The sequence below is a fragment of the Thamnophis sirtalis genome, unplaced genomic scaffold (genome assembly GCF_051295495.1).
Source record: "Thamnophis sirtalis isolate CommonGarterSnake01/CBP01778 unplaced genomic scaffold, rThaSir2_p1.2 scaffold_6, whole genome shotgun sequence".
Taxonomy (NCBI): Eukaryota; Metazoa; Chordata; class Lepidosauria; order Squamata; family Natricidae; genus Thamnophis; species Thamnophis sirtalis.
Genome location: NW_028261386.1, coordinates 38,047,485 through 38,061,921, shown reverse-complemented (window position 1 = coordinate 38,061,921; position 14,437 = coordinate 38,047,485). Strand labels below are relative to the sequence as shown.

Below are 14,437 nucleotides of genomic sequence, written 5' to 3'. Positions count from 1 at the left end.
TGGCTAGGTGCAGATATCGGATGGGGGAGGGGTGTCAATTGCATATTTTAAAACGAATGGGGCTTCTGTTTCTTGATCACAGCCACAATTTTGATGTTGGGGGGAAAGGGTGTTAAACCTGATAGAAACATAAGAGACTTCCACAGAATTCCCATTTCCTCATAAGTTTAATGCATCTTAATGCTTAGCACTTGGATATCACACACCCCCACGCACACACCTCCTTACAATCTATTCAGTTTGCTTAGTGAATGTTTTCCTCCTCAATTATTTGCCCCAATTAATTGAAGCTTTTGATTTTTGCAAAATAAAAATTACCAGCTGTAATATTTTGGCCTGGAAGTTATTTGAAATGGTCTTCACCAGAGGTGGTTGACAACATAAAGGTAAAGGTTCCCCTACACATGCAGCCTTACTCCATTACATGATGCTAGGGATTCGAACTGCCAACCTTCTAAATGACAAGCTCAGCATCTTAGCCACTGAGATACCACATGCCTGGTTGGCAACATAAGAAATCAGAATTACAGCAAAAATTAATGAAATTTTCTGTTCATGAAATCAAAGATCTAAGCAAACCACTTGAGGAAAGTCAGAGATTTCACTCTTTTAATTTGTTAAAAATGCCAGACACATGAATACATGTTACTGTCATTACAATACAAAAAAGCAATACAAATTAAGTAGCAGAATACAAAAATACATTGAATACATGAACACCACAATGTGACATAACACAATAGAGAATAGGGTATACATGAAAAAGTAAATACATTTTATAGACCTAGGTGTTTTCTATTTTAACAATAATGTTTTAGTTATGTCCTTTGCATATATACAGCATAGAATAAAATACTTTAAAAAGTTTATTCCGCTCCTCAGTATGTAATACAGTATTTTTAGGCTAAGAATATCAGTCATGAGTAAAAAAATGTTGCCCTGTGTCAAATGCTTAACAAGTTGGGCTCAAGAAGATTAGATAATTATCATCTTAAATAATGTTTCTCATAGTAATGTACATTATATTGCTTGAAACTGTACAATCATACAAAAGTGGCAAACATAAAATGCTGATTCTGAAAAGACACATTACACATATACAAGTCTTCAAATTGAATCCCTTAATGATGATTTACAATGAAAGTGCTTCTTTTGGACCTAACATGATATACACTTTTATTTAAACGGATCAATGATTCATATCCCTGAAATGGGAAACTTATATAGAAAATACCAAATTGGCAAACACTATAGTATTACTGCATGTGGTTCTGAAAATAGCAGCCCCAAAGTATTTCTGGTTATAATTTAAAAATAAATAAAGCATAGAGGTAAACCCAGTTACAAAACTGCGGAAACTGGCATTATTCACAATGGTAAAAAATCTTAACAATTAGCTAACAAAATGGTGAAGCAGTTGGGTCAAAAGTCTTGAAAACATCTTTCAGCGATTTGTCATCCGATTCCCCATTTGGATCATTTTCTAGCGCTGGAGTGATCTGCCCAGGCTGCCTTACTTGCCTCTGATCACTGTATTGTGGTCTGATTAACCCTGATAAAGCTTGGATAGGAAGGTTGTGCACCGCTGGAGCAGAACTGGAGTGTTTAGCCTGAGATTTATTCAGATTAGCTACTTTCTCTGAATTGGTTTCCCCAAATGCTTCCACATGTTTTTCTACATGCAGGGATGCTTTTTGAGGCAACTGTTCTTCTGAGGTGGCTACTTCATTCTGACCAGTGTTTTTCAAAATACCCTTTTTCTGGTTCTCTCCATTCTCTCCAGAATTAACTGGAGAAGAATCCAATGAAGTATGATTTCTTGGATCATACAAACTAATACCACTTATTATTGAACTAGAAGTCCCTAGTTTGGAACTTGCAGATGACAACTTAGGTGCATAGGGAGGCAATGTATCTGAGTCAGACTGGAAGATTGCAGCTTCCGAGGACTGTGATGTACTAGTGCTGGATCTGGCCAACCTAGGATCAGTTTTTGAAGGCAAAAGTTCCTTCACCGTTCCATGATGGGAGTCTGTACTGGACAGTCTATGCAGCCTGGGATCAGTGGATTTTTGTAAGCGAGGATCTCCTAGTTTATTTGTATTACCAGGATGCAAATCTGTAGAGTGCTCCAAAGATCCACTCCTGTTTGCTAAATTTATATTATTTTTTGCTTTTGCTGCTAGTCGTGGATCAGAGGGAACCGTACTTAGGATAGAATCACTTTTGCTATTCCTTAATTGATTAAATCGCTGATCAGCTATAAGTGGAGGAAGGGGTAAATTGATTGAAGATACTGGATCTGGTTTTGGCAAAGGTACTGGGAGTAAATCTTCAGGAGCCCATACAATATGCTTAGCAAAATTGGGTTTGCTTAGAACAATGTCCATTTTAATATGGCTGAACTGTCTAAGCTGAGATCTTGGATCTCGTAATGTTACTCCAGGAAGAGGTTCCAACGGTATGAGAAAAGCTCTGTCTCTTAACTCTCTTTCAGCATCTTCATCATCTTCATCCAATCCTTTTTGCATGATCTTGACAACAGGCTGTGGGTAATGCACATCCAGTTTTGCTCCACTAGTAGAGGAGCTTCCATGACTACTTTCATTACCCTTTAAAGTTCTTGGATCTCGTGCAAGCCTTGGGTCCAAGACTCCTGATTCTGATGATTTCCTAGCATTTGCTCTTGAAGCTGATCTGAGTCTTGGATCAACAGCCTGGTTTCCTGAACCACGTTCCTTAGCAAGTCTCGGGTCAACAGGCATAACACGCAGTTGCTGATCTGCTGACTGCTTATTTCGAAATGTTTCACTTTGTTTTTTTAAGGTCTTCAGTATGGATTTAACACTACTTCCTTCTTCTTCTTCACTACTAGAGTACCAATTTACATTATCATCTAAAAGGAAAAAAGAGATCATTAAATCTGAGGAACATGCTATATATTGTCTAAAATAAGATTCTATCATTTCGTATGAATGAAAGTTGTAAAGCACTATTATGAAATTTTAAGCTTCTATTAAAATGACAAATACAGTATAAAAACAAGAAGATAAATGGTTTAGCTGTATACCTGTGTAAATTTTCATCTTGTAATCATCAAAATTCAACTCTAAAACCTTCAAAAGTTAAACATTTTAAAAAACATTGTGGCTATATAACTATTTAGATAATATCTCAATCTGGATTTTAAGCACTTTTGAAGCGCTAAAAGTATATAAGAAATCCAAAATACCCCCTGCATAACTCCAAATTTAAAACATTTTTTTTTTACATTTCATTTTATTTAGAAACAAAAATGTAATTTTTAAAACATTATTATAGATTAGCCAGCTAGGTGACCTTTGGTCAATCTCTCTTTCTCAGCCCAACCCATCTCACAGGGTTATTTTTGTGAGGGAAGTAGAAGAAGGAAGCACTGTTATGTATGTTTGGTACCTGAAATTATTCAAAAAGATAATAAAGGCAGTAGAAAAAGAGTATTACGAGGAACGTAAGATCACTAAAATCCTGTAAAATTTCAGACAATTTATTTTTGGGTGGTGTTGCATAGTTGTATTCTGAATATATCCATTTTTATTAGCCATTAGCAAAAAGGCTCATAGAAAGATACGCTGGTGTCCACAATAGAAGAGTACACAGTAAAGGTGATGGAGTTATCAGAGATGAGGAAACTGACTGTTTTAATTAAAAAGAGACTTTATCTATTTTTGTTTCTATTTGGAAACTGCTTCTGAACTTTTTGCCTGAAACTGAAATAAATGAAATTTTAAATCAATAGAATGATTTTCTTATTATAGAAATGGTTTGAAATATTATAAAATGTAAAGCAAAAGGGTAAAGTTGTGTATGTGTTTGTATATGTATGTGTGCACATGTGTCTGTGTATGTATATTTTACTGTAATGAAAAAAGTTGGAAGTTACCATTTTTTCCTCTCTGCGCTTTTTAAAATTTAACTTGTTTTTTTCTGTACTTTTTATCTTATAATGAAAATAAAATTTATGGAAAAAGAGAAATATAGCTCAATGTTATGCTAACATATAAGAGGGACTCCGCCTATTTGTATGACTGTTCTATAGCAGACACGTGCATGCGTTTCATGAGAGATTCAGCCATAGAATCCTCTTTTCTTGGACCAATTGGAATCTGATTATAAAATAAATGGTGAACTTAATAAAAATTACAATGAAGAATACAGTAAAGTATTCCGATATCTGAAAAAGAAACAACATAGTATTGTATTTGACAAAAGCACAATCTGAAAATACCTTCTTCTCTACTTAGTGACCTTTGACACTGATTGCTCATCTGTTCTCCATCATCTTGATGTTTTTGACTGAGCCTTACAAAAAGGGCTTTCTGCATTGCAGGAAGAAAATCAGGTACATTCATAGCCGAATTGTGTCCTGCTGTAGTGGCACAATCTGATTCATATTCATTTCCACTGTTATGTGAATCTGAAGAATTTATGTAAGACTGGTGTTCTGTAAAGTCTCCTTGCCATGTAGCATCTGCATTAAGTATTACAAATAATTAGTGTTTATTATGAAACTTTAGAAGTTATTTAGTATCATTTAATAAACCAACTATAAAATCAAGTATAGTTGTGTGATAGTTCCTCTAAAATAGTTTGGGGCTCTTTGATAACTGTGCAGGAAAAATATCTAGAATTCTCTAAACAAAACTGAACTTTAAAAAAGTTGGCTCTAATATAGAAAAGGCCCAGTGTTCTCAAGTATGTCTTTAAGGATTCCTAAGCCATCATGACTTCACTTTTTACCAGCTTTTCAGTTCAAAGTAGTAGCACTCAAGAAGGCACACATCCCCTTCCGAAGGACTGTGCAAGCAGGCAAATATTCTGCATGAAGAAAGCTAATGACTAACATTTTACTTGCTGAGGCAGAAATGATAGGCTCCCGAACAGAAATGAATCGTTGCAATACACTCCTTTAGGAAAATATAAATGTATACATAATATGATATGAGATCTGTCTTGATGTAATGGTTAGGGCAAGGGTGTCATGCTGGTGGCCCGCGGGCCGGATGCATCACAGGCAGGCCATGTCCATCCCGGCTCCACAAAGGCAAAAAAGTCCTGATACGTCATGTGACACGATCAAGTTTGAACACCTATGGTTTAGGGCATCAGGCTAAAAACAGGGAGACAATGCCTTATGCATTAAGCCAGCTTTAGGTCAAATAATTTTCTTAGTCCTAGGAAAAAGACAATGGCAAGCCACTTCCTAAAATCTTACCAAGAAAACTGCATGGTTTTTTCCAAGCAGTTGCTAGGAGTCAAGAATGACTTAAATACACACTCACATTCCCCTCTGTTATAAGTGAGTGTTTAATACATCCAATACATTTATCCAATATCCCACTTACGAAAATACTAGAAAGAAGTGAAACTGTTTCAATGCAGAATATATAGATTACAACACTTTTCCTTTCATAATTTTCCTATTACATAATACATGCATTTTGAAAAAACTTACATATATAGCTTTAATTAAGGATTAAGACAAGCTGTCTGCAAGCATTCACCCTAAACTGCAAACTTTTAAACTTTACTCATAGATTGCTTCTTATAATTTCAAGAGATTTAGGAAGTGTATTTAAGATACATTTATTTACATATTTCCCTACATCTAAAACTTAGCAAAAAGGGATTCCTGATTGCAGAAAAACTTGTAAGTAGACAAATATGTGGATACTCTTTCCCTACTATCACCAAACCCCCAAAACCTAAAAAACCCAGAACTCAGTGGGTAAAGATCTTGAGAAATGCCTGCAGTTCCAAAAATTCTAGAGATGAGGCTTTAATGCTTATCCTCTTAGCCATATCACACTTAACTCTCAACTTTGGATACTGAATGCCTGCAGAAAACTTGGATGACTATCAACAGATAAGATTGTTCAGTTCAGAGTGATGAACTAAAATGAAACAATTTTATAAATTAAAACTTACCATTTGTATTATTGGTTGTTTGGAAATTATGCACAGCCTGATGTGAATAGTAGTTGTCATAGAAATTAGGTGGATTCTGAAGAGTCTCATATGCAGGATTTGGCTGCCGTTCACTAGGAATGTGCTGATATGGTGGACCAGGTGGGCAGTGATTGTCTCTGGGCATGTTTGCCATATGTTCTTGAGCAACTGCACAGTTGTATGACACACCAGGTGGTGTTAAAGGTGGGCCACCCTGATTTCCATGCATAGGTCCACCAGCTTGACCTTGTGCTCCTAAGTATCCTGCAGGAACTGGCTGCAAAGGTGGACTATGTGGGACCACTGGACCAATACAGGGATGACCAGGAGAACCTGGGTGCCCTGTTGGTCCATTATGTCCTGGGCTTGATTCTGTGTTATACATGTGTGGATCATTCCCTTCAAACTCTGGTCCAGGGGGTGATGTACTATTATAGAATGCTGGTGGACTGTAAAACAAAAAGCCAGGTCAGGTATATTTGTATACAAATAGATTCAGAAAATTGGGTTCCTCATTAAAATTTCATGCATAGTTTTAATTCCTAGACTTACGTTTTCCCAATTTTATGTGCTAAATCCACAGTAGGTTTCACAACTATTTCAAAAAGAGATGGAATTTTCTTGAATTCACCAGAGGGATCCTGAAAGTTTTCTGCATCTTCCTCCATAAATGAATATGGCTCTGGTGGAGTGGGCAAAAGTCCAACCCCCGGAGGTGGCTTAGGAAGAGGAACTATGCCACGTTTCCTAAGTTCTTCCACTTCTTTTTCATCATCATTCTGAGGCTCTTCTTCAGTATTCAGTACCTAAAACCACATTAGAATATAATCAGAATATATGGACTATTGGCACCTATTCTAGATATTAATGGCAAAAGCACTTATTGAGATCTCTGATACCTGCTCTATATAGCTCAGATTAAATGAGAATACTTCAAAACTATGACAACATTAAAACATCAGTACTAATTAATTTGGAATAATTCTTCAAAATTTCTGTCTATGAACGTTTAATAAAAAATCAGGCATAAACTGGACCACAGAATAGTACTGGGCCCATTAATTAAAGTATATATGGCAAGGGACAAATTCCACCTCTGTCTATCATCCAGCTGCCTTGAAGCTAGATCTTACAGAGGGAGCACCCTGAAACAACTGCTAATCAGCTTTCCCCACCAACATGTCCCAAAACAGAAGCTACAGGACAAAACTGGCACTAAACAGACAATACATAGATTCATTTTAAAGGTCATTTCCATGCTGCCCAGTTTCTCCTGCTCCATGATTTTTCTAAAAGAGTAAGGTATAACATAGTAGAAGCTGAGTAGTGGCATTTAAAGATAATTTATATGTGGAATATTTTCAATAAAATTATTTTTAGCTACTGTCTGACCTGTACCTTTTCATGTCAAAATTATTGGGCAAGGGGGAAAGAAATGAATACATAGCTTTTTGAAAACTTTCCATTCATTTCTCAAACTTGATTTTACAGACCACCATTCAAATTCTTAGCATTAAGGGAATGTTCCAAAACTTTATATAATACCACTTTATAATGATGTGGTAAGACCACACTTGGAATATTGTATCCAGTTTTGGTCACCATGATATAGAAAAGATGATAAGAATCTAGAAAAAGTGCAGAGAAAAGTAACAAAGACGATTAGGGGGCTGGAGGCTCAAACATATGAAGAACTGTTGCAGGAATTGGGCATGTCTAGTTTAATGAAAAGAAGGACTGGGGTGACATGACAGCAGTGTTCCAATATTTGAAGGCTGCTACAAGGGGTCAATCTATTCTCCAAAGCACCTGAAGGCAGGACAAAAAGCAATGGATAGAGACTAATGAAGAAGAGAACCAAACTAGAAGTAAGGAAAAATTTCCTGATAGTTAGAACAATTAATCAGTGGAAGGAGTTGCCTCCAGGAGTTGTGAATGCTCCAACACTGGAGACTTTTAAAAGAGATTGAACAACCCATTGTCTGAAATGGTATAGGGTCTCCTGCTTGTGCAGGGGGTTGTACTAGAAGTCACCCAGGGTCCCTTCCAACTCTGTCATTCTGTTCTGTTTTAACTGTGGAGGAATAGGGTATTTTATAAGAAAACAATTTCTCAATAAGTTTCCTAATTGATTAGAATTCAACAATTACATGTATCCTTCTTTACATGGAAAGAGTGAATTCATACATCACAAATTCAAAATACCCTCTCCCCACCAAATCTGGAGGTAAAGAAAAGGAATAACCTGCTGAATACACACTACCCCTTCTTATGCCAAATTCAATTGAATATGAATATGTTTTGTTCTTCAGTCAGTAGAGACAAATAAAGAACCAGAAGCATTTTCTGGTTTGTGTTAGAGGATTACCTCTCGCACAGGGAAATATCCTGGTTCCCTTCCAATTTCACATCTGTTTGGAACAAATCCTTTATTTCACATGCATACATAAACTCACATACAACACTGTAAATTGCTTTAATGTGCTTATGTGTACATGTTACAAAAGACAAAAAATAGTTACTAAAGGATATTATATTTTTTAAGAAAGTCATAATCTATTCTCCTTCATTAGGTATCTGATGTGTAATAGAAAAATAGAGATAACACATGGAAACAGATTAGATTTCCTGAGTAGTTGTAGTTCCTTAAATATATTAATAAAAGATTAGGCCAAAATTCTTCCACTAAAATATATAAATTGATTTTTTGCTTTGTAGCATACAGTTTACAGGAAGAACAAAAATAGTTCTGTTTTTTAGTTGTTCAGGTGCATTTCACGTGCAACTGATTCTTAATCAATTTATCTAGCTTTTTTGAAAAACTGGAAGCATTTCCTATTACAAAGTTTGCTTTAGATCAAAGTTTGATTTTGAAATACAAAGTTTGGTTTAGATAGCATTACTTACCTTATCAAGCAGTTCTTTTGTCTCTTTAGTTAGAGGATCATGAGAAAACTTACATTTGTCACCGTGGTAGCATTTTGCTCCTGTATGATAGAACTTGCAAGGAAATTCATGTGATCAAATATTAAGGAAACTAATTAAGATACTAGTGAAATTCCCATAATTTTGTATTACCTGCTTAAAAAAGGTTTATTGTAACGTATGCTTGAAATAAACTCCTGAGGAATCATGAGAATTGTGGCCGCTTCTAAAATGGCAACTGCTTCCAGAACACTACTATGCAACCTCTTTATAGGAGGGTCAGATGGTACCTCAGCCACTTCTGCTAGGTAATTTATGGAAAAGATAAGTGAACTGGTATGAAGAAGGTAAGGAGAGGTGACCCAACTGTGTTGGATCCAGTGACAGGAATCAGAGCATAGAGTGCATACAGTGGATGGGGGACACTCTTGGAGACCTGGGGCAGGCTATGGGTGAGTTGGGGAGGTGTTGCAGAGTAGGCCTAGGCCTTTCCAGGGCTTCCTTCCCAGCCAAGGCATCCCATACCGCACTTGACAACTGCTATAAGAAAAGTAGGGTTTGTGGTTCAATTAAGAAATCACATGGGCGCTTTGCTTAATGACGGACCTCTTTGGAAGTAGTCACAATTCTCATGATTCCTCAGGAATTTATTGTTAACCATATGTTACAATAAACTGTAAGTTGAAGTTTATTGTGTTCATAACAAAGTTTATGCAAATTTAAGCAGTGGTTAAAGAAATAAATAAAAGAGAAAGAGGGAAAGCATCGCTAAAAAGTTTTTCCATAATGCTTTTATGTATGTTCCATTATTAATCATTTCTCTACTTTGTTGTATCTTTAATCTGGTGTATCTTTCTAAAAATTGTTATAAATTATTCTTTCAAAAGAGAGGAAAAAAGAATACATTCCTAAAATCGTTACTTACTAACATTTAAAGCCTCTAGTCCATAGGAACTACTCTATTACAAATGGAACATTTAACGTGCTATAACTTCAGCTTTGATTATAATACGACTGAAATGTTTTTGTCAAAGGATATTATGCATGTAAATGCAGTTTTCTCCTTTGGAACAATAACCCTGAATGTAAAATTTACAGATTTCTTTTTTCTTTTCTATTTCTGCATCATGATCAAATTTACACTGGTCTCCCTGTAACATAAAAGAGATTATAAGTTTCAATTGTGACTTTTTACATTTCATACTGTTTTATTTTACTCCACAAAAGAAAATTAAACGTTAATGTTACATTAAAAAGATAAAATGAATTGCAAATAGATGGTTATAAAACTAGAAAACAGATTACATTCTATCAACAGTCTCCGTATTCACATATTGATGGAACTGCTAAGTAGTAGAACATATATATTCAATACTAAATATGAAAGTTCATGTAAAATTTTAGAAAGTATGGCCAAACAAAACATATGCATCAATCTTATTATTCTAAGCAATAATTTTCTCTAGTATCATTTATGCTGAATACATGAAAAGTTCCCTCAAATCTAGTAAATGCTGGATATAATTTTTATGAACATTGGGTTTTGATTACCATAACAATGAATGGATTTAGCAGAGTAAAATGATGTAATAAATAATTAAACTTTAAACAAACTAAAATAAAATCTATAAACTGCTTACTTTTTTGAGAGAAAAAGTACAATTATATATTCACCTTAATACATCGGGCTTCTAAGAAATATTTACAAATTTGTTTTCCCTTGTGTTCCACAGTATGCTGGTTTATGAATGCCTGACTCATAGTTGGCCATTTCTTTACTGGCTTCATTTCCTGTTAAATAAAGGCTCCATTTTAATGTGATTATTCCTCAAAGGTTCACTCAAACACAAAACAGTTAAAGACAAGATAAAATACCTATTTCATGGTTAAACTAATCATTTATTATTTATTAAATTTATTTGCAACCCATCTCATTTCAGACAACTCAGGGCATTTATAGAATTAAAAGCATTGAAGTCATAAAAGATAAATATTTCTAAAACAATAAAAATGAAAATTACAATGAAAAATAGTATAGTTAAAAGATGGGGAGGGAGGGAAAAGGATGTGCAGAGGGGAGATAGGATTGCTTCTTAATTCATCAACCACCTCCAGTGTGACGCTCCCCTATTGGAGCCCTACAGTCATCTGGTGAAGCCATGTCTTCAGATCCTTATGGAAAGGTCAGAAAGTTGGTAGTTGATCTCATCTCAGAGGGGTAAGATGTTCCAATTTCCATGCATACATAGATACAGATATATGAACATATATCTTATCATAAAAGATACCAATGTTGGGTACAGCTATAGAGAAGGATTCCATCTTTATAAACAAGCAAATAATAAAAAGCTATCTTGAAAATCAAAATCCAATAAAACTGATTTTTTAAATTGTTTTGTCTTAAGTAGCAGGGATATAAAAGTGACAATTCAACCACTGGCTGCTGTCCAACCAAATTTTCCTGCTAGTAAGCTCACCAGGATTATATTTGTATTAGTCTGATTTTGCAAATGCAGCTATCATTGACTATTAACATTTATCTTAGTTATGTTACTTTTACTTTCATAATACAGTTATCTTAGTTCTAAGACCATTAAAAGAAAAATAAAGCATTCTACAATGCACAGCATTTTACACTGCAGTTTTGAATTAAGCTGATAAAGCCACTATTTTTAATGCACTAAACCATTTCCACTTACTTCCTCAGATCCTTTATTTACCCCTCTTCCTCTTCCACGATCTTTACGTTTCAGTTTCTTTTGCATGCTGCGCCCTCGGCCAATGCCATAACTATTGCTTGTTTGTGTAGCACCTAAAAGATTACAAATTTCTGGATGAATATAATGATTTATTACTTATTATGGTGCAGAAGAAAAACTATAATACATACCACTTATATTTTTCTATTTAGTGATTATTCATTAAACTTAATATAGTGCCAACTTTTAAAGTTTCTTGGCAGTTTATAGTAAAGCAAATTTAACACAAATAATGTCCATTGATAAAGTTGACCATTAACTTAATTGTTAAGTCTGTGCAAGAAGATGACTTAAGGACTTCTTGAAAATTAATAAGGAAGTTGTATCCTTCAATCATGTAAGAGACTGAATTTCAAAGAACTAAAGCAGTAACATAAAAGGCTTGACCCTAAATGCCAGCATATACATTGCAGCAACAGTAGGCAAGCAAGTATTTTCTAGTATTTCTAAGTATTAACTAGCTGTGGAGCTTCCTGTAAAAAATTTTTTTTCTCAAGTAGCCTTGGCGTAATCTAAGTAGGCTCTTCTTTTTTGGCCTGGAACAAATTGGCAACCAAAACGTAATCGTTTTGTGTTGTTCTTGAGACCAACCTGACTTCTAATTTCTGTACCAAATACAGATAATCCTCAATTTACAACCACAATTAAGCCCCAATTTTATGTTGCTAAGTGAGATATTTGTTAAGTGAGTTTTGCCCCATTTTATGACTTTTCTCGCCACATTTGTTAAGTGAATCACTGCAGTTGTTGAATTAATAACATGGTTAAATGAATCTGGTTTCCTGGTTGACTTTGCCTGTCAGGTTGTAAAAGGCGATCACACGGCAACTATCATAAATGTGAGTCAGTTGTCCAGCATCCAAATGTAAATCATATGACCATGGGGATGCTGCAACTGTCATAAGTGTGAAAAATTGTCATGTCACTTTTTTCAGTGCTACTGTAACTTTGAACTAAATGAACTGTTGTAAGATGAGAACTACCTGTAAAATGTCCAGAGTAGACAAAAGGGAACCCCACATATAGTGCATTAGGTCTGGAAACTACCACCACATGCACCAGCTTTAAGTTATTCTGTGAAGGATTTTTAAAAATTTTCTAAGATTATCTAGTAACAAATTGTTATTTGTTGTTTCTGATTTTGATATATTTAAAAAAAAATTGTGTAACACACAAATTTTGCATTATACTCAGTTTTTATTTTGATAAAGCCTTCAGTGCAACACCCCTTCAACATAGCTTTCCAAAGTGAAACATCACCCTGCTTGTCATTTATTTGTTTAAGAAAATATATATAGCTCCCCAAATCAGTCTCAATGACTTTGTGCTTTGTGTGGCTTAAAAAGATACAAATCCAATATAAAAACAATAAAAAATACTCCTCCCTCCTGGCAACAACAATCAATCCATCAAATAAACCACTTGATGGGCTCCATCCCATTCTGGGGTCCCCAGGCCCATTGGCAAATCCAGGTTTTGTAAAAAAACATCCCAATGGAACTGGCCAGGTTATTTGAGGCAGCTATTTTACTGGCCTTCTAAATATTTCTGATGAGGCAAATTGGTGAGCCTCAAAATTTCAATTGGAGGTATCAAGACTGAGCACATCACTTTTCCATACTGAAGCATCATTTCATTTGAATGACTGGAGTCAAGGTAGCTGTACAAAGTATTGTTTTGAAAAGCCATGTGTGTGGACCAGGCAGCCACTAAGAAAATTGTCAAAATTTAGTTTATAAAACAATGTAATTAATTTTGGCAAGTTTAGAACCTATTTGCAAAATATTACATATAATTTGTATATAGGAAAAGTATTTTTAAAGTTATTCCATACAAATATTATGTCCCCAGATCTGGATGCCTCATATATACTATCTATTATATAGATTCCTTTCAGTGAGGATTCAGGTATAGGGACTGAAACAGCATTGGTCATGCTTTTGGATGACCTCTAGTAGGAGTAGGATGGGGACAGTCCACATATGGCTCTACTTGACGTCTTGGTGGCCTCTGATACCACTGACTACAGTATCCTTCTGGATCAGCTCCATAGGGTGGAAGTGGATGGCACTGTATTGTGCTGGATCTCTTTCATCCTCCCCAGCTGTTATTTGGGAGTGAGAGATCCCACCCTTGACTCCTTCTATGTAAGATTCCATATATTCAGTAATCTCTCCACTCCAGTTTAGTTCTAGATAAAACTACTGTGTAAGAATATCCATTGCCATGGGATGAGGTATCATCAATACAATATACTGATGATACCCAGTTATACATCTTTATCTGAGTGGCTGAGTGGCTTGAGGTTTCAAAGTCTCCTGAATCTGAGAAAGTACCATTTTGGTGTTGGATGGGATTACATGGTGCCAAACAGACCTTGTGTACAATCTGGGGGTTCTCCTGAACTCATGACTCCTGCTTGGTAGCAGCTGTAGCTAGGAAAGCCTTTGCACAACTCTGTGTTGTGCACCAATTGTGCCTTTTCCTGAATTGGGAGGTTCTACTCTCAATTACTCATACCCTGGTCTCCTCCTGAATTACTGAAATGAGCTCTAAGTCGGGTTACAGTTGGGAAGTATCTGCAAGCTTCAACTTCTGCAAAATATAGTAGTGAGATCAAATGTGTGCTGCTAGAACTTGAGTATCTTACATCTCTATTTCGTGATTGCTAGATTGCTTCTAAATTCAACTCAAAATGCTATTTTTTAACCTTTGAGGTCCTATGTGGTATGGGGCTGGATTATCTGTGGGACAACCTGTCCTGG

At 35.4% G+C, this 14,437-nt stretch overlaps 1 protein-coding gene across 3 annotated transcripts in view; it reads right to left on the bottom strand.

Annotated features, from left to right (window-relative positions):
- Window positions 1-582: 582 nt before the first annotated feature.
- The window catches only part of ZC3H6 (zinc finger CCCH-type containing 6), a 28,618-nt gene continuing 14,763 nt past the window's right edge, over window positions 583-14,437 (bottom strand). For 2 of the 3 annotated variants that reach the window (XM_014052350.2, XM_087717632.1), the window contains 8 exons: window positions 11,613-11,725; window positions 10,588-10,704; window positions 9,953-10,064; window positions 8,896-9,005; window positions 6,541-6,794; window positions 5,968-6,437; window positions 4,268-4,510; window positions 583-2,896 (listed from right to left, as the gene is read on the bottom strand). In XM_014052350.2, the coding sequence (XP_013907825.2) occupies window positions 1,398-2,896; window positions 4,268-4,510; window positions 5,968-6,437; window positions 6,541-6,794; window positions 8,896-9,005; window positions 9,953-10,064; window positions 10,588-10,704; window positions 11,613-11,725 (2,918 nt within the window). In that variant the 3' untranslated portion in view covers window positions 583-1,397. The remainder of the gene's footprint in view (window positions 2,897-4,267; window positions 4,511-5,967; window positions 6,438-6,540; window positions 6,795-8,895; window positions 9,006-9,952; window positions 10,065-10,587; window positions 10,705-11,612; window positions 11,726-14,437) is intronic. The other variant, XM_087717631.1, reaches the window with a different exon arrangement.